General features: G+C 31.7%; 4 protein-coding genes across 14 annotated transcripts in view; 2 read left to right on the top strand and 2 right to left on the bottom strand.

Annotated features, from left to right (window-relative positions):
* l(1)G0196 (inositol hexakisphosphate and diphosphoinositol-pentakisphosphate kinase) overlaps positions 1–3,852 on the top strand; it is a 52,830-nt gene extending 48,978 nt beyond the window's left edge. For all 8 annotated transcript variants that reach the window (XM_088241234.1, XM_088241239.1, XM_088241240.1 and 5 more), the window contains 2 exons: positions 1,528–1,649; positions 1,736–3,852. In XM_088241234.1, coding sequence (XP_088097360.1) covers positions 1,528–1,649; positions 1,736–2,503 — 890 coding nt within the window. In that variant the 3' untranslated portion in view covers positions 2,504–3,852. The remainder of the gene's footprint in view (positions 1–1,527; positions 1,650–1,735) is intronic.
* Positions 3,853–6,673: 2,821 nt separating this feature from the next.
* Positions 6,674–10,723, bottom strand: Arl6IP1 (ADP-ribosylation factor-like 6 interacting protein 1). Of its 2 annotated transcripts, none has more exons than XM_088241245.1 (3): positions 10,558–10,723; positions 10,053–10,424; positions 6,674–7,752 (listed from the first exon to the last, which is right to left on the bottom strand). In XM_088241245.1, exons 1-3 carry the CDS (start codon positions 10,582–10,584, stop codon positions 7,549–7,551), a joined length of 603 nt encoding a protein of 200 aa, XP_088097371.1. In that variant the 5' UTR covers positions 10,585–10,723; the 3' UTR covers positions 6,674–7,548. The 2 variants fall into 2 exon arrangements, with proteins under 2 accessions (XP_088097371.1, XP_088097370.1); XM_088241244.1 differs by having other exon boundaries at positions 10,543–10,712.
* Positions 10,724–13,857: 3,134 nt separating this feature from the next.
* Positions 13,858–25,349, bottom strand: LOC148271564 (bifunctional 3'-5' exonuclease/ATP-dependent helicase WRN-like). Its single transcript, XM_088241243.1, has 11 exons — positions 25,042–25,349; positions 24,895–24,961; positions 24,577–24,824; positions 23,144–23,267; positions 21,335–21,551; positions 18,793–18,989; positions 18,418–18,562; positions 17,287–17,415; positions 16,014–16,196; positions 15,326–15,540; positions 13,858–14,051 (listed from the first exon to the last, which is right to left on the bottom strand). The coding sequence occupies exons 1-11, from the start codon at positions 25,153–25,155 to the stop codon at positions 13,864–13,866; spliced, it is 1,827 nt and encodes a 608-aa protein (XP_088097369.1). The 5' UTR covers positions 25,156–25,349; the 3' UTR covers positions 13,858–13,863.
* A 178-nt stretch (positions 25,350–25,527) lies between these two features.
* On the top strand, positions 25,528–27,217 carry LOC148271565 (uncharacterized). 3 transcript variants are annotated; one of them, XM_088241230.1, is made up of 3 exons: positions 25,528–25,636; positions 25,959–26,475; positions 26,739–27,217. In XM_088241230.1, exons 2-3 carry the CDS (start codon positions 25,973–25,975, stop codon positions 26,758–26,760), a joined length of 525 nt encoding a protein of 174 aa, XP_088097356.1. In that variant the 5' UTR covers positions 25,528–25,636; positions 25,959–25,972; the 3' UTR covers positions 26,761–27,217. The 3 variants fall into 3 exon arrangements, with proteins under 3 accessions (XP_088097356.1, XP_088097357.1, XP_088097358.1); XM_088241231.1 differs by having other exon boundaries at positions 25,542–25,636; positions 25,970–26,475; XM_088241232.1 differs by having other exon boundaries at positions 25,606–25,620; positions 25,970–26,475.
* The last annotated feature ends 415 nt before the right edge of the window (positions 27,218–27,632 follow it).

Here is a 27,632-nt window from a genome sequence, read left to right on the forward strand (position 1 = left end):
ATAATTAATACGAGTACATTCTATTTATCCAGAACCTCGGCTCATAATAGTATTAATTGGCAGTATTTTGATTTATATATTTTTTTTTATTTTTACAAAAATACTTCTAGTTCTTATCTCTACTCAAATATTTAAATTTTCAGACCATTTCTTAAAAGTCATAAATAACTTGTGCTGGAGAAATAGAAATCGAGTTTAGGCAGAGTGGGATCTGAAACTCAGACCTTTACGTGTACCTTCTGTGTGGATTTGTAAAAATAATATGTTATAGAAACAAAAGATATATATAGTTGGGCAGAACATTTAAAGAGCAAAGGATAAAATAATATCGAGGCAAGTAATAAGGCAATATGTATAGTTTGCAATGCAACAATATCAGCCCTGGAAGAATACAAAACATCATTATGAGATTAAACATCTTCAAAATGACTTCAAATTTACAGGAAGTGAAGCCTGCAGTTAGAAAAATATAAACCATCGGATCGCGGGTTGAAATCTAAGCAATTTTTGTTTAAGAAAGTAATAGCCGAATAAGAAGCAGCAACTTTTGCTAATTTACCATGTTTCGCTATTGAATTCAATAGTGAAATTCCAGATAACGGCCAGATTTATGGAAATATAACTCTTGGTTTTTAGGATAAAGCGCCGCTTCACATATTTCTCCTCCTTGTTGTTCCTCAAGCACCGTATTCACCTGATTTGGCTCCGTGTGACGTTTTCCTGTTCCCTAAACTCCAATTACCACTTCGCGGAAAGCATTTTGAATTGATTGAGGTGATAAAAGAAAATTTGCAGAGGGAGCTGAAAGCTATTCCAAATTGACCTACGAGAAGTGCTATGAAGATTGGAAAAAATCTTGGCATATGTGTATTGCCTATAATGGTGATTACTTTGAAGAGAATAAAAGAAACATTTATGAATAATTAAGCTAAAGTTGATTTTTTACAAATTCAGGGTCATATTTGAATATAATTGCAAACTACGTTCAGATTTTTCAAAATCTTTTAATGCCAGTATAAAAACCCTCACTTAAGAAGGAATTGATTGATTCGCAATGTGTTATTTAAAAAAAAAAAAAATAGTTTTTCATTTTCATAACTACTTGTCTGTGTGAAAAAAAAAATCTCTAAAATGAAATACAAAAAAATATTTTCAGACCCAGATATCTTGAGTGTTTGAATTTACTGCTGATAATTTGCCGCCACAGATACCGGGCATGTCCAGATGGTGGTGCTCACAGGCCGGTATTGGCCTACAGGCCGTAGTTTGAAGACCCCTGCTTTAGGTTATACATTAAGTTGATGGATCTGAAATGGAATTTTTTTCTAAAACCTTTTTTCTGTTTGTAAAATTTAAACTGAAGACCTATGGAAAGCTTTAAACTGGTATTGAAATTTAATGAAATTATAGCTGACTCAGACCATTAATTGCCAGTTGGGATTATTTATCCTTGGTTGAGGTTCTATTATCGAGAAATACAAATTTCACTTTTGTAATTTCAATAATATATGAATGGTAACTTTATAGGGTTGGGTCTAGTTGGAATACGGAACACGAGTGGTGATATTACCCCCGTATCCACGAGCTCCGAGTGGGAGTTTAATACTAATGAGGCCACCATTGGTTCTACCACTGAACATGATATTACGGTACTATTTTTATTCCTCAATGCACTTATATGGAATATATTTACATATATATATATATATACTGACTTTTTTCTTTTAATTAACAGGGCACAGAAGAAGACGAGGAAGAAGAGACAACCATTTCGGCGGAAACTAGCTTTACTGCAGGAGATCAAGATATTTCCCTATCTAACTCTTCAATCAACAACGATCCTGCCCGAACTACATTTAAACCCTTAGCTGTTCCTTCGGCCAAAGTCAAAAGTGATCTTGCCACGTCCCTTTCTTCCTCAGTCGAACATAGTAATTACATTGCAAATTACGAACAAGGCTTGTGCGATAATGTCAAACATATGAGTCCAATTTGCGTCAAACCCACTCCGTTAAGAAAAGCATCAAATGATTTGTGCATATCACAAAATGCCTCTGTGTCTTCGAGCCAATCTGTTGATGCCAATATTCTTCAGTCAGATCCGAGTACTCTTGTGGCTAGGGAATATTTTATCGAACCGGCTAAAATGGCGCGTATATCAAAAAGTTTTCATGGAAAAAGTCAAAGCTCCAGTGTTACTTTAGCGCATAGAAGAGCCAGCGAAGGTTTGTCAATCGATACTTCTTCTTCAGCATTAGACAGGCACAGTCCTTCGAAGTACGGCACCAAACTGCCTCAAGATAGTAGTGTATCTGGAGCGAGCCCCAAGAAATCCATCAGCCGGTTTACCACCACTCCTGTAAGTGATTCTGTATTCTCCCTCAAGACACAGGCCGTGACGGTTGCAAAACCAAATGAAAATCTCAGCAACCCTAAAGTCACTATGTCCACAGATACCTCAGTAACTCAAGGTTTTAACATTGATTCTAACACTAACTTGTAATACACGTAGCTGTAGCAGAAGGCACATTATACTGTGATCATTAAATTAATAGTACGTAATATAATTATAGTACGAGGTTAGGAATTGTCATTAAATTTTGCTATTTTATTTTTGAAAATTTGGTGACTACATACATATTTGCAAAAACGGCTTATTCCACACATTGAAAATATTATCAATTTTAATCCAGTTTTAAAAATAATTTTACTGATTTCCCTTTACCTTGGCATTGATGTAAGTTATGTTTGTATATATTATTATAGTTTATTGATTATTTAAAAATATATTTTGTGAAATTCACCCTGTTGAGTATTCCCCATTTTTCATAACGTGGTTACTCACCATCTATGATAATGTGGAATAAGCCGTCTTTTAAAAATTATAAGTTTCAATACTTATTCGCACTGTATAATTAGTAAAGATGGATAAGTAAATAACATTCAAGAACTATTTATTAATAGTTTATCATACTTTTTATTTTAATCACTATGCAGCATGTCAAAAAAATAAAAATAATTATCTCTTATGATGAAAACTTTATAAATCTGTATGTGATTATATAAATAAAATTATAGCCGATTGTCAGATTTGACAAGTTCGTACTTACTATTTATGTCAATTTATTATCTGAAAGTGTGTTCCTATAGCTAGAATATTTACAACAAAATTGCATACTATACAATATAATCTAATATAAAAAATAAAATTATAAATAATAATTTATCTTAATCCGACACATATAAATGACTGCTTGAGCGAAGTTAAATGCACTGCTTATTTTTGTTTTACCCCATTACAGATTAATATTTTATTGAGACCTATCAGAATGAGTGTTACATGTAGTATGAGGAATTTCCGTAATTTTTTTTTTTTTTAAAGCTTGTTACGCGTAGTAATAATTTATTACTCATCAAAAATTTGGTAGTAACATTTATTTTTTGTCTCATCACATATTTTTGCGTTGTATAGCTTCAAAAAATAAACACATTTCCTCATTGAATGTTTCCTCACTAAAGTGACATTATTTGTAATATTAATAAAAAAATGAATTATAATTTAAAATTTTCTACGCATATTTACTATGCTGATGTAGGTAATTTTTTTTAAAGTTTGGTTATTTGTTTGACCTATATATTATATATATACTTTAATTTTCGCCTCCCCAAAAATAAATAAATAGTCATTATTACATCACTGAATTAAAGAAAAAAATTGTTGATATGTTTTAACACGTTCACTGCCGCCAGCCTAAAATATTTCAATCTCAAAAATTAAAAAATGTTTTATTATATTGGCTGGGAGATCAAATAATAAAAAATGCAAAATGAAGTAAAAAAAAAAAGTTTTTGTGGAAAAATGAATTGCCGGAGCCGGCAGTGAACACTGTTTGAAGCACTAAAATTCCTCATTGACATCCCCACCGTCTTTATTATCCAAATCCATCCGAGTTGTGTTTAGATGGCATGTTGACAGGGTGAAAGAGTTTTATATAAAAAGACGTAGCAAAACATGATTTTATAGGTTGCAATTTTCTTAGACAATAATATTACACTAAAGTACGTAAGGCTGTGAAATCTTGTTCTTATAACCATGTAGGTCTGACATTATGGTATTTAACCTTGCAAGATTAAAAAAAATATTGAATAACATTTATAGTTAACTGAGTCAGATAATGTATGTAAAGAAGTATCCCGCCTGTTAGACAGAATTTTTTAAATATAAAATATGACTAAAAATAACTGTATTTTTATTATCTTCCTCCATTCTTAGCCTCCTACACCAATTGATCTCAGTGATGAGGGGAAGACAAAGGTAGAATATATTTACATTATTAAATTTCTGACAACTTGATTCCACATATGGCATCAAAAATGCGATGCTGGGCAGGGCCTGTAGCTGTGAATGAAGTGAAAAGGATTAGTGAAATAAAAATAAGCAACAGGCGAAGTGACAATTTAGACAGAAAATTCATAGTAAATTATTAATGATCTACCAGACGTATAATAAATGGATGTTTTTTTTTATATTTAGTTTAAAATTGTGAGAAATGTACTTAAAAATATAACTAATTATCTGCTTATTAAATTGGATTCTATTTAAAAATGAAACGATATATATTATTAATGTTTAAAGAATTAACTTTGTGGTCAAACATTTTAACTAATGTTAGTAAATATTAGTACATATATAACCACTTACTGACTTTTTACGAAAGACGAAGAGACGGGTACGTCTCGAAACTGGTAGATATAAAAAGTAGGCAAGTGGTTTAGTATTAATATTTACTAATATTAGTTGAAACTATAAATTTTATCTTTGAAGCCCTAACTTTGTTTTGGACCACTTATTTTTTTTTCTACTGACCGGTTTTAAAGCTATACAAGATTCTTTATCAAGGTATACGAGGATAAAATAAAATAGGATAGAATTTATCTGTTAAGTATACCTTGATAAAGAAGCTTGTATAGCTTTGAAACCGGTCAGTAGAAAAAAAAGTGGTTAAAAACAAAGTTGTTTTTTTTTTACTTAATGATATATTAAAGCATTTTATCATTAAATAATGTATTTAGTCTGTTAGAAAATTAAGGCAATTAATTACCCACTGATTGAAATGCCATCTATTGTGCGCTTGTAACGTGTCAATTTAATAATGCGTCATTGTGATCAACGGATTGAAGTTGTAATAATTGCTGAAGAATTGTTTACAAGAACATTTTATTTTTTAATAAAATAATTACAATACATCAATATTTTTAGACTAGTTGAATTACAGTCGAGACTTAAATTTAAAATTCACATTTAATGGTTTCTTACATCTAAAGCAATAACATCAGCTTTCCCAATACCAAATAGTTCTTGATACAAATGCGTTCCAGATAAAGATTAAATTAAACAATTTGTTTTGTAACGACAGTATTAATCTGTGTATTTTAATAACACTTCATTGGAGTATGGAATTCGTATATGTTTATTTTTTATTGAGAAACATATTGTAGAAAAAGATTAGGTCATAAATTACATACTGTATAAAAAGGGTGAGTAAAAAAGTATTAGAGAAAAATAGCGCATATTTTTGCTGAAGAAAATGCTACATCAATCCATGCATTATGATTTAAATAACAATATTTTACACATTTACTGGGATTTTTTTTATATAAGTATAAATTAATATTTATTTATGCTAAAAAGTACAGACTTCAAAATGGAATTATAGTTAAAATAATTAAAAGCTTTTTTTAAAGAGCTAATTATTTTAAATAACTTTTACAAATGTAGATTGGTTTATTTGTTTATTGTAAATCACAAGTTGACTCACATTCGAAAACAATTATTGCATTTTAAATATAAAATTAGTGGAGAAAAAGTATAATGCGAACAATATTCATAATAAATTCAGTTTTAAAAAACTTTTTGCTACTTGAAATATTTTTCAACTAGGTGGGTTGAAATGTTGCACTAAGAATTGATCAGGAATTATAAATTTGTAATTGTATTGAGAAAAAAAAAAAAATGTTTAAAACCTTACTTCAATACAATATCACCCAATAAAATTCCACAAAAGGAGGAAAAATAAGCAAGTATCAAGGGATGTCTTAGGTAACATCATGTCATGATTGAAAATTATGGGTTTAGGAGGCATTTATCATGATGGATGGAAGATGGTTCTACAGAGGAGCCACGTGGACTATAAGTAGAAAGGAAAAATATTCTAAAACAATAACAAATATGAGTCTGATATATACAGAATAAAAAAAAGTTTTTCTCATTTGAATACAAGCCCACGAAAATCATTTTCAAATACAGATTGGATTGAGAATAACCATAAAACTACACAAAATATCTATATTGCAAACGTATTGTATTGTTATGCCAATCCACTTTTTTGTCACATTTGTCTTTATTGTAGCTTAGTAATTATTGTGTTTTGAAGCTTTGGAATAAATGAGGGCCGATAGGTAAAAGTAAGTAGGTAACTGAAATTATTAAAAGCTGCATTGAAAAACATGAAATTTTAATATTAATTAATCCTAAATAATCACTAGTAAACTAAAATCACACAATATAATATATATTTATATTCCATCACACACAAACACTTTGAAATTGCATATTTTAATTTTATACATTAGAAACATATCCAATCCTTAACACCAGAATACCCTATCTTAGTTTTTACTTTTTGAATTTTAATTCATTGAATTACTCTTTGTTTTGTTACTTTAGTTTAAAACACCACATGTGTGGGATGCTATTTGAAAAACATTCATAATATATCTGTTGCCGACGTAACGCCGCACATGAAAACGTAGCGGCCCTTCCTGGGCCTTTCGATATATTTTTAACATAGGAACTTCAGTATGTGTATGCGAGGTACTACCCCCCAATAAAGACTAGCATTTGTCGCTTTCGGGGGTGGTCATCGCCATACTGAAGCATGTTAGAATGGAAATTATTTAATAAAATATTATTGACTGCCTACTATGTTATTTACTGTGTCAGAGTTATTTCTGTTCATATTTTTGTTTGAATGTTAATCGCCGCGCGGTCGGCAATGAACTGCGGCTGGGTAGCGGGAGGGGGGCGTTCTTATACGTGGCGCGAAAGAGACCTATAGAGTGGGCGAATGCGTTCGCTATCTCTCTCGACACGTGATTGGCCAATCTAGTACCGCCCGCTATTGGTCTAGCAGCGCCGTTGCACAGCGAAATATGTTGTATTGCAAGGCTTGCCAGGCAAATGATAAATCAGTCATTCGTCAACACCACTAAGGGGTTTTACTCTCCACTTTGTCTCCCTGCTTCCCGACTTCGCTTCAACCGGACCTCTTTGCCACCTGGAATATTCAACCGCCGCTACCCCCTGGACTTGGAACATGGATACTCTCTGGATTGGATTTTGGACCCTAGATAAAGTTTCTAAAAAAATACTTTTGAAATATGAAAACAGGAGATGCACTTTTTTTATGTAAGAACTTTAAGCAGTAAGCAATAGAAATTCAATATTGTTAGATTGTTGTGATGGACTGGTCTGTAGCATTTGTTTGTTTATTCGATCTTTTGCTGCTGCGGCTGGAGTATGTTGCTGATGGTGTTAGCGAGCTGGACAAGGTGTGCTCCCACCATGTTGTTGTTAAGCAGGCCAGGCAGAAAGCAAATATACAAAACCCCCATGTACGTTAGAAGCAGGTTGCTTGTAGAAGTTCCGATCCAAGCAAAGCTGCATAGCGAAGCTATCAGAATACAGTAATACTGCAACAGAAGAAGAAAAAATATATTATAAAATAATTTTAAATACCATAACTTTACATTCCGATAAACTGCCATAAGTTTATGATTTATAGCATTAATTGAGTCGTTGCCTTCTTTTTCTTGACTTCTGTACGCTGCTCAATTTATCCCTGAGTCCAATTGTGAATAGGGTACATTTATTATGAAGTGAGAACCCCAGATAAGTATAGTAGTTTATTGTAATTATTGACTCTTGCAGCTCTAGTTGTTTACTCTAGGAAAGACTGTCGTAAAATGGCCCTGCCAGGATACATGGGTTGGTAGATTTGTTTGTTATTCCCAATTAACATACCTACACTTCTTACAAGTTACAAAACCGGCTCTGGACAAATTTTGCAAAAATTAGGTAAGGGTAATTATTATAAAGCAATGTTTTGAAAAATTTACAAAATAAGATGGCTGTGAGTCACAAATCTAGCTCCGTTGTGTTGAAATTAAAAAATAAATATTCAGGTGAGTTGCGAAACCTGCTCTGACTAAAACATTTACCGTGCAGGTATATTGTAAAACAATGAGGAAGTTCAGTGCTACAAGAAATTGGATATAAAAAATGTTCTCTTGCGCGGTAAAAATAAGAGCATTAAATAGTATGGCAGAGTTTCTTGAAAATGTATGAAAAATAAAAAAAATGATTTTAATAAAAACGAATGACTTTGAACAACGAATGAGTGTTGCCGTAGATTTCCAGTTTTCAGGAACCCATTTCACCAATCAGCAGAATTCACCGAAGAGAACTTGTGATGTCACACGTGGAATAATTTCAATATTACAAAACTATAAAAAAAAACATAACGCCGATAAATATATATAAAAAAAAATTAGTTAAAAATTAGATAGTTTATTAACAAACTTCCTCATTTTGTTGAAGAGTTACAAACTCGCTATGGGCAAAATGGTTTGTGATTTTCTCAAATGTAGAAAAAGCCTTCAAGGCAGGTTTCGCAACTCTACAACTCAATTGTTAATCTAGTTCTGAATGAGTGTTTTCAACTCGGCTTCTCTCAGATAAAAAAATCCTGAAAAGGGAAATCGAGTGGAGATTAGTCCATCTCGTGGGTGATTAGAGCTTGCATTATTTTTGCAGTGTTACCACCTTTTAAACATATATTTTATTTATTGCGACATTGCTAGGAATTGCGCCCGATATGGTAGGCAAACACACTAACTACTACACTACGAGGCAGACTTAATCGCTTTATTTAAAATTAAACACTTTGTAATTTTTACCACATAAGAGTTTAATATATTATAACACAACTGGTTTCAGGTACTATATTTACACCCGATAACATAGGTTTATATTTACACCTGATGATAGGTAATTCAGAATGCCTGAAACTAGTTGTGTTATAATATATTAAACTCTTATGTGGTAAAAATTACGAAGTGTTTCATTTTAAATAAATTCATAATGTTTTTCCACAAAGTAAATGCTGAAACAATAAATAAGACTTTATTTCCACTCGATTTCCTTCTTCAAGACTTTTCCTGAGAGTAGCCAGCGAGTCAAAAACAATAGTCCAGTAATCTGGTTCTATTTTGCACACCAAACTGTATTTTTCAACTGCTTAGATATATAGTGATATAAAATCATAATTGAAAAAAAGACCATTTATGTAAAGTAACCATTTTATAAACTTGAAATAATCCTCTGAGTGCCTTTTGTATTTTTAGTTTATTTAAAAAACAGTGCGTTTCATAGGCCTATGTTAGTGCCTGACGATGAACCAAGTAAACATACAATTTTTATCATGTAAGCACACACATTTGAATGATTTATAAGAAAACTCACTGTTATGCATACACAGAGGAAAGGTTATTGAAAATTTGAATAGACTGCACGTTTTTATTGTTATGTTATTAAACAAAAGTTAGGTACTTAAGTATTATCATTATAATTACATATATTTTATGTGAACTTTAATTTTATAAACAGTTTATAAATCTTCTGTTGTTTCTCCAACTAAATAATGCTAAAAAATAAAGCATTTAATCAGTCTTACAGAGAAACTTTTTGAATAGTAGCTTTGTTATATTTTATTTCACATTTGCATGTAAATTATTTTATAACGTTCATTCATAGAGCATTAGAATTAATCACAGAATTTCATCATTATTAATGTATGCTCTGACATAATTGAATCAAGCGTCACTTATTTTAATGATAAAATCATAAAATGAGCTCAGTATGTTTTTGCATTGATAAGATTATAGTAAATACTAAAAAGTGAATGAGTATTTGTAAAAAATGTAGGACTTACCATCCGTGGACTTGATCCTCTCATTTTGTAAAATGATTCTGTTGTATAGCAAAGCCAATTGTAGTACAAAACCATGCTTTTGCAAATCTCTTCAAACAGTTTTTCTTTGTTTTTGTTCCACGAATCGGGCGTATAGAAATGGGAGATCAGGAGGGGAACAAAATAGTCCATCAAAGTCAAGATTATGGCAGCAGATGCGAGCATTGTAAACATAGGGGGATCGAGCAACCAAATGAATAAGAACATTGAACTTATTGCGCCGAAAATTACGGCTGGGTACCATTGCTTTTCCCACATCAAAATGGAATGTGCAGGCAAAATTATTTCTCTCCATCCTTCTAACTTCCGTTTAAGTTTTTTCACTTGCTTTTCCTAGAATAAAATTTATTTAAAAACAGTTAAAGCTGGGGGAAACATTTACACAATCAAATTGCAAGGCATTTGAAAAAAATGCTGGTATTTTCTTATTTAGGAATACAGAAAGGCTTACGAAATCTATATTTACTTGATCAACTGCTAATGGGTCTGCCATAGTTACATACAAAACAGCAACTCCGCCAATACTAGAAAGAATTGAGAAAGACGATAAAAGAAAACAAAAGGAGCGAACGCCTTTTTCGCTTTATTATTTTTTTAATTGACAGTTGACAAGCGTTGCTATTATATAAAAAGTGCGCAATAAAATATTTAAGGGCGTATCTAACCAGATCAGATGTGTAAAGAAATACCTATAATAAAGACGGGGCATGTAGTGTAAGAAGGAAAGGGGTATTTCAAAATCAATAATCATACTCTGAAGTGATAAAAAACATAATTTCTTTCAATTCTGCTTCATAGTACAAATTATACCTTTTAATGTATTACAAAACGCTATTACAGAAAAAAAGTTATTCATATTTATTATTTAGAAAAAAAGGTGAAATAAGAAAGTCAAAGCTAAGGCAGACATGACGTAAAGCATTGAGGTATGGTTTTATTTTGTATTATTCTGCCATAATAAAATAAATGAATATTGTTTATACTAAAATTAACCAAATTTTTACTATGGTATTTTTCTAACACGAAATAATTGTGTATTGTTATTTTATAGGTAATGCTTCAAAAATAGTTTATTTCAGAGATAATGTAGAACTATTACTAGTTGCTTATTTGAAAAAAAAATTATGTGTACTTAGTCGTAATTAGGTAGAATTTTCAATATTGACAGAAAATAATTTCGAATTGAGAGTAGATAATCACATAACTAAAACATAAATCTATTGAATCTAATGTTAAAGAGCCTGGAGATGAGCAAAGTAAATGATGAGGTAAGTATCGAAAAATAAGGAAATGGGCTTTAAAATTTCTTGCTATCAAATAGAATTTGAACATGATATTTATTGTCTTTAACCGTAGGCATACTGTAGGTAACACTCATTTAAAATATTTGCCAAAAGTCATTCTGCTCTCTCGGAGTACAATGTTTAAAAAATTCAGTTTTTCATGAAAAAATGATCTAAAAATTTGAGGAAATTCCATAGAGGAGAAATTATAAGCTTTCGATTTTCTTTCATTTTTCCTTCAACTGCCCAAACCGGTTCATCAATCTAAGGTAGATGCCCACTTTGTTCGTCATCGTACACATTATTATGACCTTCATTAAACTGTCTCACCCATCTCCTTACAATTAAATAACTTATCATATGTTCTCCATACACCTCATAGATCTGTCGATGGACGTGGACTGGTTTAACGTTTTTCTCATTAAGGAAACAAATTACAGTTCTTCAATTTAATTAGACATTTCAAACAAGCACCACAAAGCATACACAGCAGTCAATAGGTCAGGGTAAGTACAACACAGGCGCGATACTGCAATCGCAGCGCTGTGATGGCAAGAAATATAAACGGAACTCAGTTTCTGGATATACCTCGTATTTCTATGCGGTTCATTATATTGCATAGTATTCTGAACGCAGAAGCGCCCGTAGAAAACGGATTTTACTGCATATTTACGTATTAAATACACGCTAACAGAGCGATCCCTTCGCTCGTAATTCCGTTCAGAATATCAGCCCGAGGTGCTATTCTGAGTATGGTTTCATGTGTTTAAGTTTATTTGACGTTTAATCATGAGTGTGGCCATATATGAAGCAAAGTGTAGTCGTAAGCAAAAAATAAAAATCCACAAATTAATCACTCTCTAGAAGTTTCAGAGTAGCACCCCTGGGTAAATATTTTAATTTATATTTCTCTATGTTTTCTTTCAACCTTGTTCTTTATTTATAAATCTGATTAAAAATGTTTTTTGAATCACATATTTTTTGCTTTACTGTATTTATTTTTAAAGGAATAACCCGCTAAGCCTTTATTTAGAAGCTTGTCAGTAGGTGAGATAGAGGGGATATGGAAGGAGGTAGTCAAAAATACACCACAACACCCAGATCATTTGAGAAAAAAATCTTTCTTGGATTTTTTTCTTGCAACTGGCAAGAATCGAACTCGTGCCAGTTTCACAGTTGGCCGTCTTACCAACTGTGCCACAGCGCCTGCTTTTGTGTTTATTTTACTATTCTTGTTATTCTTCTTCTGTTTTTTTTTTGGTTTTTACACCTGCTAGCTGGGGTATTCTAGCCAGTGTCGAGTTTCAGATTTTTATTTATTTAAATATTTAAGCATGTGCTAGTATTTAATATTAGATACACTATTCATATGTAACTTATTTTACCTAGGTCATCATCATCATTCCCTTCCCGCACCCAAGGGTGCATAGGGCACTGCATTGAAACACCAATTGCAGCGTATCTTGATCATTTTTGTTGTATGAAGGTAAGATGATCGGTCTTACGCTTCAGGTACCAGTCCAGCGACTATGAAATATTCTAGTGTGAAAACACCGTTTTAAATTAATATCTCATATCAACCATGTCGGGAATCAAACCCGAGACCTCTTGCATGGTAGACAAACGAGCTGACTATTACACCATGAGGCCGATAGATTACCTATTTACCTAGATATTGACATAAATTTTGTAATACATGTTTTTTGGGTGGGTATAGGAGAGTTAGAATATGAGTAGGGAATGGGACTTAATATAGGAGGTCGGATAGGAATTCAGGTTAACAATAATTTATGGGGCAGCAAAAAAAAATATTTAGATCTTCCTTCCAAGCTTCTGCCTTTGCACATGGCTGAGTCCTGGACATGGATTCCGAAGAGGTGAGTATCATGCGCATTCTGCATATAAAAGATGTGTCAAACTTGTTCAGTATTTTGGAAAACCAAGGCTTTTCTGTTACATTTGGTTTCAATTGGAAAAAATGTTTTCTCTTGGCTTGAGGGAGGGTACTCAATATTCTTCCCATGCGCGAAATTTCTTCTCCTTCGTCAAAATGAGGAGATCACCTAGTGGTAGGGAGATTATTATCGGCTGGATCCCCGCAATAGACTGCCTCCTTTGTCAACGTGTCCACTTTTTCGTTGTCAGGAATACTACAATGACTAGGGATCCAAGACTTAACTATATTTTTATTAGATGCCTCTGATAACGAAAGAAAAAATAGAGTTTCCATGCAGAGCTTATCCTCGGAATAACAGAATGGGGGGGTTGGTTTTTTGTAGAGCACTCAGGGAATCTGGCAGGATAAGAAACTTGCTATATTGTGAGCTTAAACCATAATTGACAGGTTCTCGGATTGCGATACAACACATTATTGTGCAATTTGTGTTATCTTTGCATTCTTGTTACTTATCATTGACAAATAATAGGTTTTTGGTGGATGATAAACATGGTGAAAAATCTCTAAATAAAAATAAAAGACGGTGTTTTTATTATAAAGATGGTATAATGATTTCTTGCATTTCTTTTGTTAAAGTTAATCGAATTGGCGGAGCTCTCATATGATATTTGTCTTTAAGCCATTGTTTTCCTTTGTTATCTAGAATCACTTTAGAATATAAAGCTGCCCCAACAATATTATTTGTAATCTTAATGTATCTCTCAATTTCTAAAATGAAAGCTGAAAACAATATCAGGAATTAATATTCATAACAATATGAAGTACACAATATGTTGCTATTTTAAGTATATTAGCGTTAAAAACCTAACGAATAGTTAAACTATAGTATTATGCTGTTTATATCGTAGTCAAATGGTAAGCACATTTGTCTACCACGCAAGAGGTCTCAGATTTGATTTCTGACATGGGCGACATTGAATATTTGTTTAAGAGGGTGTTTTTTTACTAGAATATTTCATAGTCCCTGGACTGACACCTGAAGTGTAAGACTGATCATCATATCTTCATGTAAAGATTATGATCAAGACACGCTGCGATTGGTGTACCAATGCAGTGCCCTATGCACTATTAGGTGTGGAAAGCGGATAATGAATGAATAAATAGCAACATGCAACATGCAATTTTGAGAAAGCTATATAAGATAGTTTGGATTAAAATTTAAAAAAATAGAGTTCTCCGTTTTTTATATGGTAGTCCGACATATTTAATCAGGAAGCATTTTTTTTTTTAATGCTTTATATTAATTAAATACAATATACAATCTGTCAAATAAACAAAAAAGAGTATAAATCTAAACCACAACAAATTTTTATATTAGCAACACCAAACAATATTCACGACTTTTGATTGGTTGGTCACAACCGTCTATTTCAGATAGCTATAATATAAACTTTATAACCTCCAGCTGGTTCCTTGCACCTCGTAGCTAGGGAAGGAGGGAGATATATAGGAACAGAAAAAGAAAAGGTCCGAAGCCGAGAGAAGAAATGAGGAAACTGACATTAGAAAGATGGAAACGAGAATGAGAGATAAGTTCAAAAGGTCAATAAACAGAAAGACTCCCAAAAAACATTAAAGCATGGACCGGTAGGATGCACAGCCAACTGAATTACATGTGACCTAATGTCTAATCGGACACGGAGTGCTCATGGACTACGAAACCAGAATAGGTTAGAGAGAAAGACCAAACTACTTATACTGTGAAGGTATGCACAGCGCCGAGCACACTGTGTTTAGATGCCCAAAATGAAGACCAATGTTAGATGGAGTAGAAGAAAAGGTGGAAGTCATGACTCCGGAAAATATGGTAAAGTAGATGCTGGAAGGAAAGGAAAAGTGGGCATGTAGAAGGAGAAGGAAATGGACGAATGTTGGGAATTAAATAACTAACAAAAAAGTCGGCACGATAAGGCCAAACGGCAGGAATCGCGGAAGCTAGTTTATTATACTCAATTTATTATATTCTATTATTTTTGAAAGACTGTAATACAAACCAATTTGTCTCCACCAATCGTCAGTTTTTTTTGATCCTGTTCCAAAGCAACTGTGATTTCCGATCATTTCCAATTTTTTTTTATCTATTGATCCCATTAGAAGGGAAATAATTGTGTTTGTACCAAAAGTTTTAGGCTGCAAGCTTTGTATTCCTTTCAAAAATACTTCTACATCATCGGTTAGGTCATATAAATATTCTGAATAATTATGTTTACTGAAAAAAAAAACCGATTGATAAATAGATAAAAAAAACCTCTCGTGATCGTAGAGCAACAATGCGACATTGACTTTTTAAATATTCGATCTTAAAAAGGTTATATAAAGGCCTTATAGGCATTCCAGGTTTGAAAAAATATATACATAACTAACCCAAGTATCAAGGATATACTTTTTTTTTAATTAAACCGTTCTCATGTAAAGTTGAAGAATATCATATGCGCCGTTGTTCTACGATCATTACAATATTACCTAAATTGTAAAAATATCCAAGAACCAGATTCCTATAGAATTAATTCAATTGAAAAAATTCAAAGAGCAGAGTAAGATGATTTTGGCTGAAACCCCAAATGGAGAGAGCGTTTGATTTGAAATTATATTTGAAGAGGAAAAGCTATCCGGCATAAGAACTAAATACATATAGTTTCCATTTATTTTAAATATAATACAAATACACAATTGATTACATACTTTGAGCAGTTATCACAGCAAACTTCTAGAGGTGGATATAAAATATTAGCATTCTTATCAAAATGATTTCCGATAAATTGTCTTCGACATGAATTCAAAGTTACATATTTCTTAATAACTATATTTCTTGTATCTGCATTATTATAAGTTACATCAGACTTTGAATTTTTAACATTGATATATCTGTAAGGAAAACAACTATATTAATTAAAAATATAAACAAAGGCTAACTTCCTAATCCAATAAATAAAATTTAGAGACTGATATTACGCACAAGTATTTTTGTCCAGGAGAACAAAAATTTTCACCTGTACAACACAAATAATTATAACATATCTGCATCATTTTATACAATTTCAAAAAGTATTAATCAAAAACCTTTTTGTCACATTTTACTTTAATGTATGTATGTAAAACCAATAAGAGTAGAACATTTTTTAAATAAAAATAAACATTATTTGTATTCATATTATTTTGGGGGCCATTTCCAATGTGTTGTAAATTAATAACTCATAGAAAATAAAAATTAAGTTGTGATAGGGCAGGGTGTGATCCTCGGACCTTTAATCTCACGAGTCTACTACACAACCCGATTCATTATAGAAAAAAAAACAATTTAAATTGTATTTGCAATGAACAAGAATCAATTCACTTTAAATCAAAATGAAATATTAATTATTAAAGCAGTAAAAATATACAATTATTTGAATTTTCCTTTTCACAGTTGAAGTCTTATTTTGTATAACTTGCTGAGTACTATGTCATATTTAAATAATGCAAGTAATCAAACATTTACTATTAATTCGTCAAAAAAAAAAAAATGAAAAAAAAAAACAAAGCAAAAACTGATTTTTATGCTGGCAACACAAAATTATAGTGGCTTGTTTTATAATTGGTTACAAAAAGCTCACAATGATTTGTTTTAGTACTGTTATTGAAGAGGAAAAAGAAAGGAACACTAGACATATTCAATTATTTTGTACTGGTTTTTACAGACTGAGGGGGTATTTCACCATCTCCCTGTAAAACCTGATTAGCTCATAATATATCCTGCTAAATTGCATTTAAGTTTAAAAATCAATTTCACAATCTCAAAGTCGAAATATTGATTTAGCTTTATTTTAATGGTGAAATCGGTCAGTTGCAAATATCATTTAAATCGGGCAGCTAATTTTAAGTTACATTTTGTTAATAAGGATTTACAAGGAGATGGTGAAATATATTCTTAGACTGTAAAAAGCTCCATAGTAAAAGAAAAAATTACAATAAATACCTGTGAGTAACAAAATCTGATAAAGAATAATATAAAACACATAGGGCGGGTTTTCCATCTCTTCCAGCCCTTCCAACTTCCTGGTAGTAACCTTCTAAGCTAAGTGATGCGCCGTAGTGAATGATGATTCTAAAATAAATACAAATTAGAGGAAATTACAATTCCATATTATGTCAGTCTGTTTTATTGGTTTTGTTCTAAAAACAGAGTATATTTATTTATGGGTTATACAAACCATTTAGTGAACAAAATACACATTACATTTTTAGTATATTAAAGCTAGGAAAAAAAAATAACAATCTTAAGACAAGATCTGGTCTACTTTAGTGATTGTTTAAATCTAGAAACACTTACAATCTCGCATTTACAACACAATCGGGAGATCCAATAACAATAGTACATCAATCATCCCATATAATAAACTCAACATGAATATGGAGACAATCTTGGAGTAAAAACCTAATAGTCGTCCATATGGAGAAAAACCATTCTATGATTATTGACCATGAAGTTAGCTACATAGCAAATAAAAACCAAACTAAGGGCTTCTCTAGAGAATTATTACTCTGAGGAGTCAATGATATCTCTACATGGAAATTATCAGAAATATATTTTATTTATCTAGGCATTCACACGGCTTATTTAAATCCCTTTGGCATTATATTGGATGATGACCATGCTTTATTATATATATATGTTTGGATAATTTATATAGCGCCATTTTCGTGAAAATCACCTCAAGGGTGCTGTACAGTAAATAAATATCCCAGCACGTCTTGCAGCTACAGAGCCCATGGACGGTTGGGATTCTAGTTCCTCGTCTCCAATTATGATATATAACAATAATTATGATACATAGGAGCTAGATTACAGCACGTCTTGCAGCTAAAGAGCGCATGGACAGTAAGAAATCTAGCCCCTATTTTTCATTTTTTTATTAAAATTTATTTGACAATGAAGTTTAGAGTTTAAGTGATTTATAAAAAACGAAATAAAAAACCAATTTACAAAAATAGAAATTAGATTACAAGTCTTGTTTATTGGTTGGTTTAAGTGATCACTATATACAGTGTGTACATTTTGTCTTTGTTAAGATCCTTTTTTGTTAGTAAATTGTATTTTTAAAATTACCTAACATCCAGTTTGTTGATACCCATTCCAAATGCAGTTGTTGCAACTATAACCTTAGTTTTACCACTTAGGAAATCATTCATTACACATCTTCTTATGTTATTATCCAACCCAGAGTGATAAGTCTGACAAATTATGTGCATTGCTGTAAAAAAGACATAATATTTATAATCAGGGCCAAACTATTAATAAGATTGACTTGTTTTAAGGTTGTTTTACAAAACAATTAAGCACCAAAATTACAGAATTTACAAGTTAGATAATTCAAAGTAATGTGACTAAGCCACGATTAGTTCTATAATGACTGAGGATCAGTTTTTCATAACTTCTGAGCCTACCAAGGGGACACATTATAACTAACTAAAATTTATTTACCGTTTAGAAGCTTTGCAATTTTTTCACAACTTTTTTTAGTCAGGCAGTATATTATAACGGATCCATCTTCTATTCCGTGCTTAATTTTGTCATCAAATAAAACTTTGGAGATGTCACCATAAGGTTCTTTAGTCATAGATCTTGTCATATAATAAAGATTGGTCCGATCATATCCAGAACACACTTCCTGTGGATTCCTGGAAAGTGAAATCAATATGAAACAATATCAAATGCATATATAAAGATGAGATATTGAATTATTAACTATGCAAATAAAATAAAAGAGGCTATAGAATATCATTGAGAACTCATTCTAGAAATAGATTTTTATTTATTTATCATGATAGAATCCCATGAGGATTAAATAATTGAATATTTGTCGACGAAAGATTGAGACATAAAACACTGCTGAAAATTTAATATTTAAAAACATATACATATTATAATATACTATTCATATATAAAGCATTGACTTTGTGGCCAAACATTAAGTAAACATTTGTAAAAAAAAACACTTACTGATATTTTTATATCTCCCGTTTCGAGACATACCCGTCTCTTTGTCAGGACATTGATTGCAGTAACATGCAAAAGCCGGTATGTGATTATATACAAATATTTAGTAGCAATTTTATTATAATTGTCTGCAGAAATTCAATAATGCTGTAAGCCACAGAGCGAAAATTGTTCAAGAGGGAAAGGAATGTTTAAAAATGAAATATTTCTTGTTTTTGCTAATACATAAATAATATCAATATTCATAGTACAAATACAAAAGAAATTGGTATTGATGTACATACATGAATAAAGCTAGACTTAAAGTGCACAATGGAATTTTAGTCCCAACACTTATGTATGGAAGTGAAACATGGAACTGGCAGAGCAAGGATAAAGCAGAGTGAACGCAATCAAAATGCAATCTCTTAAACAAATGTGTGAGAAATCAATGTATGACAGGGCTACGAATGATGAAATCAGACGAGTGCAAATCTGAGACAGGTATAATTGATAAAATTAAGAAAGGGTCACTGAAATGGTTTGGTCATGTAGAATGAATGTTAGGATGAGGACGTCTAAGGAAGACGTGGCATGATCAGAGAAACCAAAATCTTAAGTCTGGTCATGTCACAAGCAGACAGAACCGGAAAGCATGTATGAATGTGGAAGAAGATGGGAATGTACGTCAGAATAGACGTGTGTGACAGTCCATTCTCTCCGCCTTCCCTGGAGAAATGGTGTGATGGTAGAAGTAGTAGTATGTACACGTTAATACATACATGACTTACCTGACTACTTGAAAAATTATACTGGAGACGTTTTTATTACTATGTTTTTATTTTTTTCTCATGTACTCGTATATTTAATATTTTTTTTTTTTTTTTAAAGGAATAACCCGCTAAGCCTCTATTTTGAGGCTTGTCAGCAGGTGGGATAGAGGGGATATGGAAGAAGGTAATGAAAAATACACCACAACACCCAGACCAATTGAGAAAAAAATCTTTCTTGGATTTTTTTCTTGCAACTGGCGGGAATCGAACCCGCGACGCCAGTTTCACAGATAGCCGTCTAACCAACTGCGCCACGGCGCCATTATATAAACTCTTATAAATAAGCAACTACAACAGTGTAAGTCACTCTCCTAGCACAAGAGTTAGTCTCTTTTTTTGGAGAGTTACAGTGATAACATGTACTAGATGTATAAAAGTAGATCTGTATAGAATTTTTAAAAAACATGTACCTTTTATGAAATTTATTAATAAAAAATAAATAAATTAAATTAAAATCAACATTAAGAACATGATGATTACACTAACCAGACAAGACATAACATAACTTGACATTTAATACATAATAATATGTTTAGCAAGTTTTTAAAAATTACAAACAAATAAAAAAAATATTAACAAAAAAAGAGTGATTTTTATTACACTTTATAGCACCCGTTTAATCCTCATATATTTTTTCGTATATTGCTAACCTACTCTTACCACAGAGTTGCATATTCTGTCGCATACTAACGCGACGCCTTTCTGACATCCCTTCAGCCACCCGCGCTTACCACAGGACCCGCGAGGCCCCTTAATTTGTCACCCCCCTTAATTTTGGCACCGGACGCAGATAAGGGAAGCGGCTGGGTAGGATAGGGGAAAGGGTTTGTGGAAACGATGCTAGTCCAAGAAATTGAGGATTTACTACGTTTTCAAATTATTATTTTTTTTAAATGAGTTTATGGAAAAAATTTATTACGATTTTTTAAAGGTTTACCATGAGAAATGTTCCTCTGAAATTTTGTAGTCTGGCCCTGAAACACCGTGTATAAATAATGTACGTATAGTTAAAAAATAAGAAAAACAAAATGGTTGTTAAAACTGCATTTGTGAAACTTCATCACAAGTAAAGTTGTCGCCAGATAAAAATACCTACGCTAACAATTTTCACTGAGGTTACTATGTGAGCACAAGCATTTTCATCTGGCGACGAATTTACTTACTCCAAAATTGAAAAACCCTACATAAGATTTAATAAAAGACAAAAAAATTACCTCAAGCCCAACATGTGGAAAATTCCGTGTTTCTCTTCATTAGTGGCGGTGGCAGTTAGAGCTATTACTGGAACGCACGGTAACTTCATTCTGAGGGTGTCCAGATTACTATAGGAAGGTCTAAAGTCTTGTCCCCAATGTAATATACAATGGGCTTCATCAACAGCAATCAGAGTAATGTTTATTTCAAAATGTAGTCTCTCCAAAAGGTCTAATCCTGTTCAAATTAAATAACGCAGTTAGAAACTCAGTTTATTCAAGAGTGTATTTTTTTTATTTTTTTTTCCAGTCATGTGTTTGTAAAATGACATATCAACATTAAATGAATTATCGGAAATCAAGACAGTGAATTATCTGTCTATGTCGATAAAAAGTTAATCCAGTATTTGCCCACAAAGTTTTAGAGATATTCAAAATATTGCGTATGAAATAAATAGTAAATTTTAAAATAAAATAATAACGGTTAATACTAAAATAAAATTAACACAGTTGAAATGTTTAAAAACTAGTGTATTTTTTTATAATATTATGCTGTCATTGATAAGACAAAAAATGTCATATTAATCCAATTAAAATGAAAGCCATTTTCAGAAGTGTACAAGTTTGGATTTTGTCTAAGGGAAGAGACCATTGCAGGAGACTGCTGCGAGACATTGCATAGATTTAAATTTTTGGTGATCTTTAATAATATGCATGCTTCCACTTTCCATTATGTTGTATCCCAACTCAACTTGGCCTCATAGAGTGAGGGTTACGTTATTTTTTTTTTTGTAATATGTATCTTGTATGAATAAATAAATGACGTAACAAACACGTTATTCCTATACTAGCTACATCTAAGATTTAGTAAATATTTAATTGCTCTTAACAATTGAAAAAAAAACATACAATCATCCATGCATGAAAGAAAATATACATATTTCCTTAGTTCATATTTATTTCTGTGTAACTCACCATTGAAACAACACTAACTGGCAGCTGAAAAACTTTTGAAAAATTTGAGTGTTTTAAAATATAGCTAATTATCTATATATTCCGTAAATTGGATTGTATTTAAGAATGAAATGATGCATCTGTTTTTTTTTACACAATTGCAGAGCAATTGATGCAGTTTTTAGTCACATATGACAGAATATTTCTACATAGCACCACAACTGATAATGATGAAAGATTGATAGAGAAAGAAGACACAGTAGGCAATTTTTGAGTTAGTAAAGTCATTCATAACAGGTGCAAAACAGAAAGCATAAATTAATTCATTTTCAATAGATAGATTATTATAACAACAGCAACAACAACAACAAACCATCATGCCGTTTCCCCGTAGGGGTAGACAGAGAGGATAGAACGCCATAACACTCTATCTTGGCATTCAGACCTCGCTTCCTCTACATTCATACATCTTCTCATGCACGCATACCGATTATTCCTACTTTTGACATGTCCATCTTCAAGTATTTGATGGACTTGATCGTGCCATGTCTTTCTCGGTCTTCCTCGTTTTCTGCATCCATCAACATTTGCATCGTAGATCCTTTTAGCCGTTCTTTCGCTCTACATGTCCAAACCAACGCAGCACCCCTTTCTTGATTCTGTCAATAATGCATGTCTCAGCCTTCACGGATCTCGACATTTGTGCTTTCCAGAAAGTTTTTACCCTGCAGTCATTTCTGAGAGTTAAAATTTTCATTTTTTTAGTTGTGAAAATGCTAGGTAAATTCTAGTTTTATACAATTTTGAATTAACAGACAAATACTGTATTTGTAAAATTTGTTTTATGTGAACCGCTTTTATTGAGTGAATACTTACCAAAGTTAGAAAGGGCAGATTCAGGGGTAATATAAACAATTCTGTATCGTCCTTGTAATAATTTATGAATTACAGATTTGTCGGGTTGTGCAGGTCCGAGGAAGCATGCGGGAATGTTCAGAGCCTGAAAAATGTTTTTATTTGCATGAAGAGAATAAATTCATTTGAATAAATGTCACGATTATATATTATACACATGGTATTAGGAAGAAATTATTAGTTAATTAATCAGTTTTGTCATTTAACAATAAGAATTTTTCCCGATAGAATAATATTTTTTTTCAGGATGAAAAGTAAGATGTGACACCTGTCAGCTCTTCAGCTACACTATGAAAAAATCACATTGATTGGTATCTCCATTGCGACGTGAAAAAACACAAACAAACAGACAAACACACTTTGGCATTTATAATATTAGTATGGATAAATAGAATATAATTATCCTATCTAAGGGGACAGTCAAAAATAGACATTTCAATATGAAGGAATAGTTATATATATTTCGATACGGATCTACACTGAAAATGAGTTTTCTTTACGTAAATTTAATAATTGATTTAATGTTTTATTTATTTTAATGTATCATAAGCAAAAATATAATCATAGACAATAAATTTATAATATAAGAAATCAAACACTGATTTGAGTCTACTGAACTCTTTATTTTATTTTTACAAATATAAAAACAAAAATTTCGTGACAATGTTTCGCCTTGTTAGGGCATTTTCAAATGAATTGGTTTTTCCCACAATTATGATTAATGTAAATGCTATAGTTAATGAGATTATTTTTGACTTGAGAACCTTGAATTATGTAACTATATAAGGGAATTCAATCTATCTTATCTTCATATTAGTTTGAAAGTGCCTTAACAAGGCGAAACAATTGTCACAAAATTTTTGTTTTTATATTTGCAAAACTAAAATAAAGTTTTCAGTAGACTAAAATCAGTGTTCGATTTCTTATATTGTAAGTTTAAATATGGAGTTCTACGAAATAAACACCAAATCAATCAACATATACAATAAAATAAAACTAGATAGGAAACAATACAATAAAGATAAAAAACAATTAAATATGCCTAAATGGATTAACAATACGGGATCTATGTTGATTATAGATGTAACGAATGTATTTAATATCATTTAAAAATTTTCAATTAATTATTTGCAACCTAAATAATTCAGATCGTGACTTTCGTTAACAAGTCTGATCATTCACTGTTAACTGGGACTGTTGATGGGAAAATGTAAAAACAATTGGTTCCAGGCGGAGAGGCCGGCTACGGCAAAAGCATGTTTTCCAAACAGAGTGTTTGTAATGAGACAAGTTTTTCTCCGCCTGAATCAAAGCTGACCTGAAGGGTAATTTTTTTTATATGTATGACCTAAGGATAATGATGAGTTATTTAAATGAATAAATACTTAACTTACTTCTAATGACTTAACCTGATCTTGCATGAGGGAGATTAAGGGAGAAATCACAACGGTCAATCCATTTGTAAAAACAGCGGGAAATTGGTAACATAAGGACTTGCCATAACCAGACGGCATTATCACAAAATTATCACGCTTTTCTTCCAAAAGAGATCTTATAACTTTCCATTGGGATTCTTTGAAATGTTCAATTCCAAAATTAGAACGCAGACATTGAATGTGTTTAGCTGTAGGATTAGAATAGGCTGAAAAAAATATAATCAATTAATAAAATTGAATTGCCAATTTGAGAATTCAATTATTATATTTACTTACCATCGTATCTGCTGGTATGAACAATGGGTTCATCAGGCAACTTGATAAGTTCTGTATTATATTTATGCTGTAAAAACGAAAATAATTACAATTAATATTAGAAAGATGGGTAGGTATTAGAAAAAAAAAAATAATAATAATAAATACCTTATTGGCCGTAGAATATCTCAAAGCGCGATCTCGATTTAAAACGGTATTTGGGAATATAGCCTTATCTTGAGAAATTAGTTTCAAGGAGTTTATTGTCAGTTTACAGAACATACTTGTATTTTCATACTACTTTAAACAGTAAGTGAAGTTAAGTAAATAACATATTTTTATTACTACGTCGCGATAAAATACAAATAAAAAATTACAATACAAAGAAAGAAGTTAGCAAGTTAACCTCAAAAGAGCGCCTCAACTCAAACCTCAAACCCCAAACAACAATCATAAATCGCGGAAGTACTTAGTACTTTTTGACAGCTCAAAACCAAAGAAATACCCTTAAAATAAAGTTACAAATTCACCGAGCTCAGCTGTTTAACATTTGATCATGCTAAATTAGTCTTTATGAACAAGGGTATAAAGCGTATATTTTCTCTTCAGAATAATTTTACTTTATGTAGGCTTAAATACCGTTGCACCAGTGTCGCACACCGTTGTGTTTATGATCTCTGGTGGGTTGTGTCAAAATTTGTCCAGTAAAATTTGAAAAATAGAGGATTTCGGAAGGTTTCTGACGCGGTACCTGACATAACATGTAATTATTACATACGGCTCAATATTACATATTACTGATAATAGTTATTACATACTGCATAATATTACTATTAATATCTGTTAAAAACTTAAAGTTCGATATTGTTTATACCGTAAGACAATTCCGTCGAAAAATAATCTTTCGTTTGCTAATAACAATGAAACCTATTAAATAAATTTAAATCTTACAGTTTTTTTAGATATCATTTTTAATGATTCCTCCGACTGCATATTGTGGCATTTCTTTTTATGTTTTGCAGTTGATTCCGAGATTGTTTTGTTTTACCCTACAATATGTTTAGTAATTTGGGTCACACCATTAGTCTTTTTTCAGAAAATGGAGTCCGGCAGAAAACGAAAATTAACAAAGGATACTCCATCTGCTGGAGACGAAATACCAAAGGCAAAAATTGCTAAGAAAATACTGAAAGAACCTAAGAGTAGACAGCCTAAAAAGAATAAGCTGATCGAAAAAGAAATTAGTATTGTTGATTTAGATGGTGTTTCTGATAATTCAGATACTAACGATGATGCGACTACAAAAACAGTATCTAAAACACGAGGCAGACCTAAAAAGAGTAGTGTTCCAGCGAAAGTTCCACTTAAAAGTAAATTGAAAAAAACTGTAACAATCGATGATGATGGATTGGTTGATTCTGAAGATGTTGGAGATGATGATTTTCAATTCCAAATGTGGGACCCCAGTTCTCTTCTGTCCAGCCTCTCAGGAGTGTCATTACAAGTTGCACATAACTTCGTACAATTGATTGAAGATGATAACACTCTTCCCTTTATTGCGAGATATAGGAGGTCTTTGGTAGACAACATGACTCCAGAGAGGTAATTACTATGAACACATTTTTGATATCAATAATGATATGTTAAATAAATTTCAACAATCACCGTTACATAAAATCGTGTCCTTGAAAAAAATCACATGTCTATTTCCAAATAATTAAATTTTGCATAGATGCAATACAACTGTACCTTTAAATCATTATACATATGTGGGGAAAAAAAGCTTTAATAATATTCCTGAAGTCTTAAAATCAATACCAAATACGAGGGTTGTGTAAAAAATAAGGTTCTCAATTTTTTTTCAGGTTTAAGGCATTTTTTATTTGAACTGAAAAATACATCATTGGAAAGCTTAATTTCTTAACTATTTTTCAACATAACCACCAGATTTTTCAACACATTTTTGTTGACGACTAATCCACTTTTGAAATCCAGCTTCAAAGAAGTCCGCCGCCAGTCCGTGATCAGCGGTTCCATCGCGGATGGCTGTCAGGCCGGCACTGAACGTCACAGCGAGTTTTACTAAAGCGGGATCTAGAGTGAGGGAACCAGCGCACACAGCGGTGTTGCCGGATTTTGTCTAGCATTTCGCGCGGCGAGTTTACAGCGTTGGGAACCTTATTTTTTACACAACCCTCGTATTCATTAAAAAAAATTTAAATGAGACTTACCCTATCATGAACTCCACACATTACAAAATTATGTTTCTTTTGATCTATAATATCTAATTTGTTGAATAACTAAATAATCTGTTTAGAAAATATAAATGAACTCTCTCTCTAAATCCGAGTTTTTACTCTATTAAAGAGGTAGAAACGTTATTATTAATTATGTATCTGCATACCCTATGTACTTTTATTCTTATGTTGATCAATAAATAAAAATAAAAAAATCTTATCGAAAATTTTAAATAGATAAAAATTAGTAAATCTACTGTAGCTTTGCAATACATTTATGATTGTATTAATTCTTATAATAAAAAACCTTAACTTGTATAGAAATTAAAATAATTACATAATAGAAAATAAAATAAACAACAAATAGATGTGTATCATATTAATATCATTCAGCCTTTGTCCTTGTGGATTAAAGGGCTTTTTACATGTAAATAATACAATAGGTATGACAATTTTGTCTGAATATCAAGTGGAGATAAGTTCGCGTTATAGTACAGTGGCTTGCGTATTCGCCCACCACGC

Source organism: Micrasema longulum, unplaced genomic scaffold, assembly GCF_059751315.1.
Source record: "Micrasema longulum isolate JH-2025_06_02 unplaced genomic scaffold, ASM5975131v1 h1tg002795l, whole genome shotgun sequence".
Classification (NCBI taxonomy): domain Eukaryota; kingdom Metazoa; phylum Arthropoda; class Insecta; order Trichoptera; family Brachycentridae; genus Micrasema; species Micrasema longulum.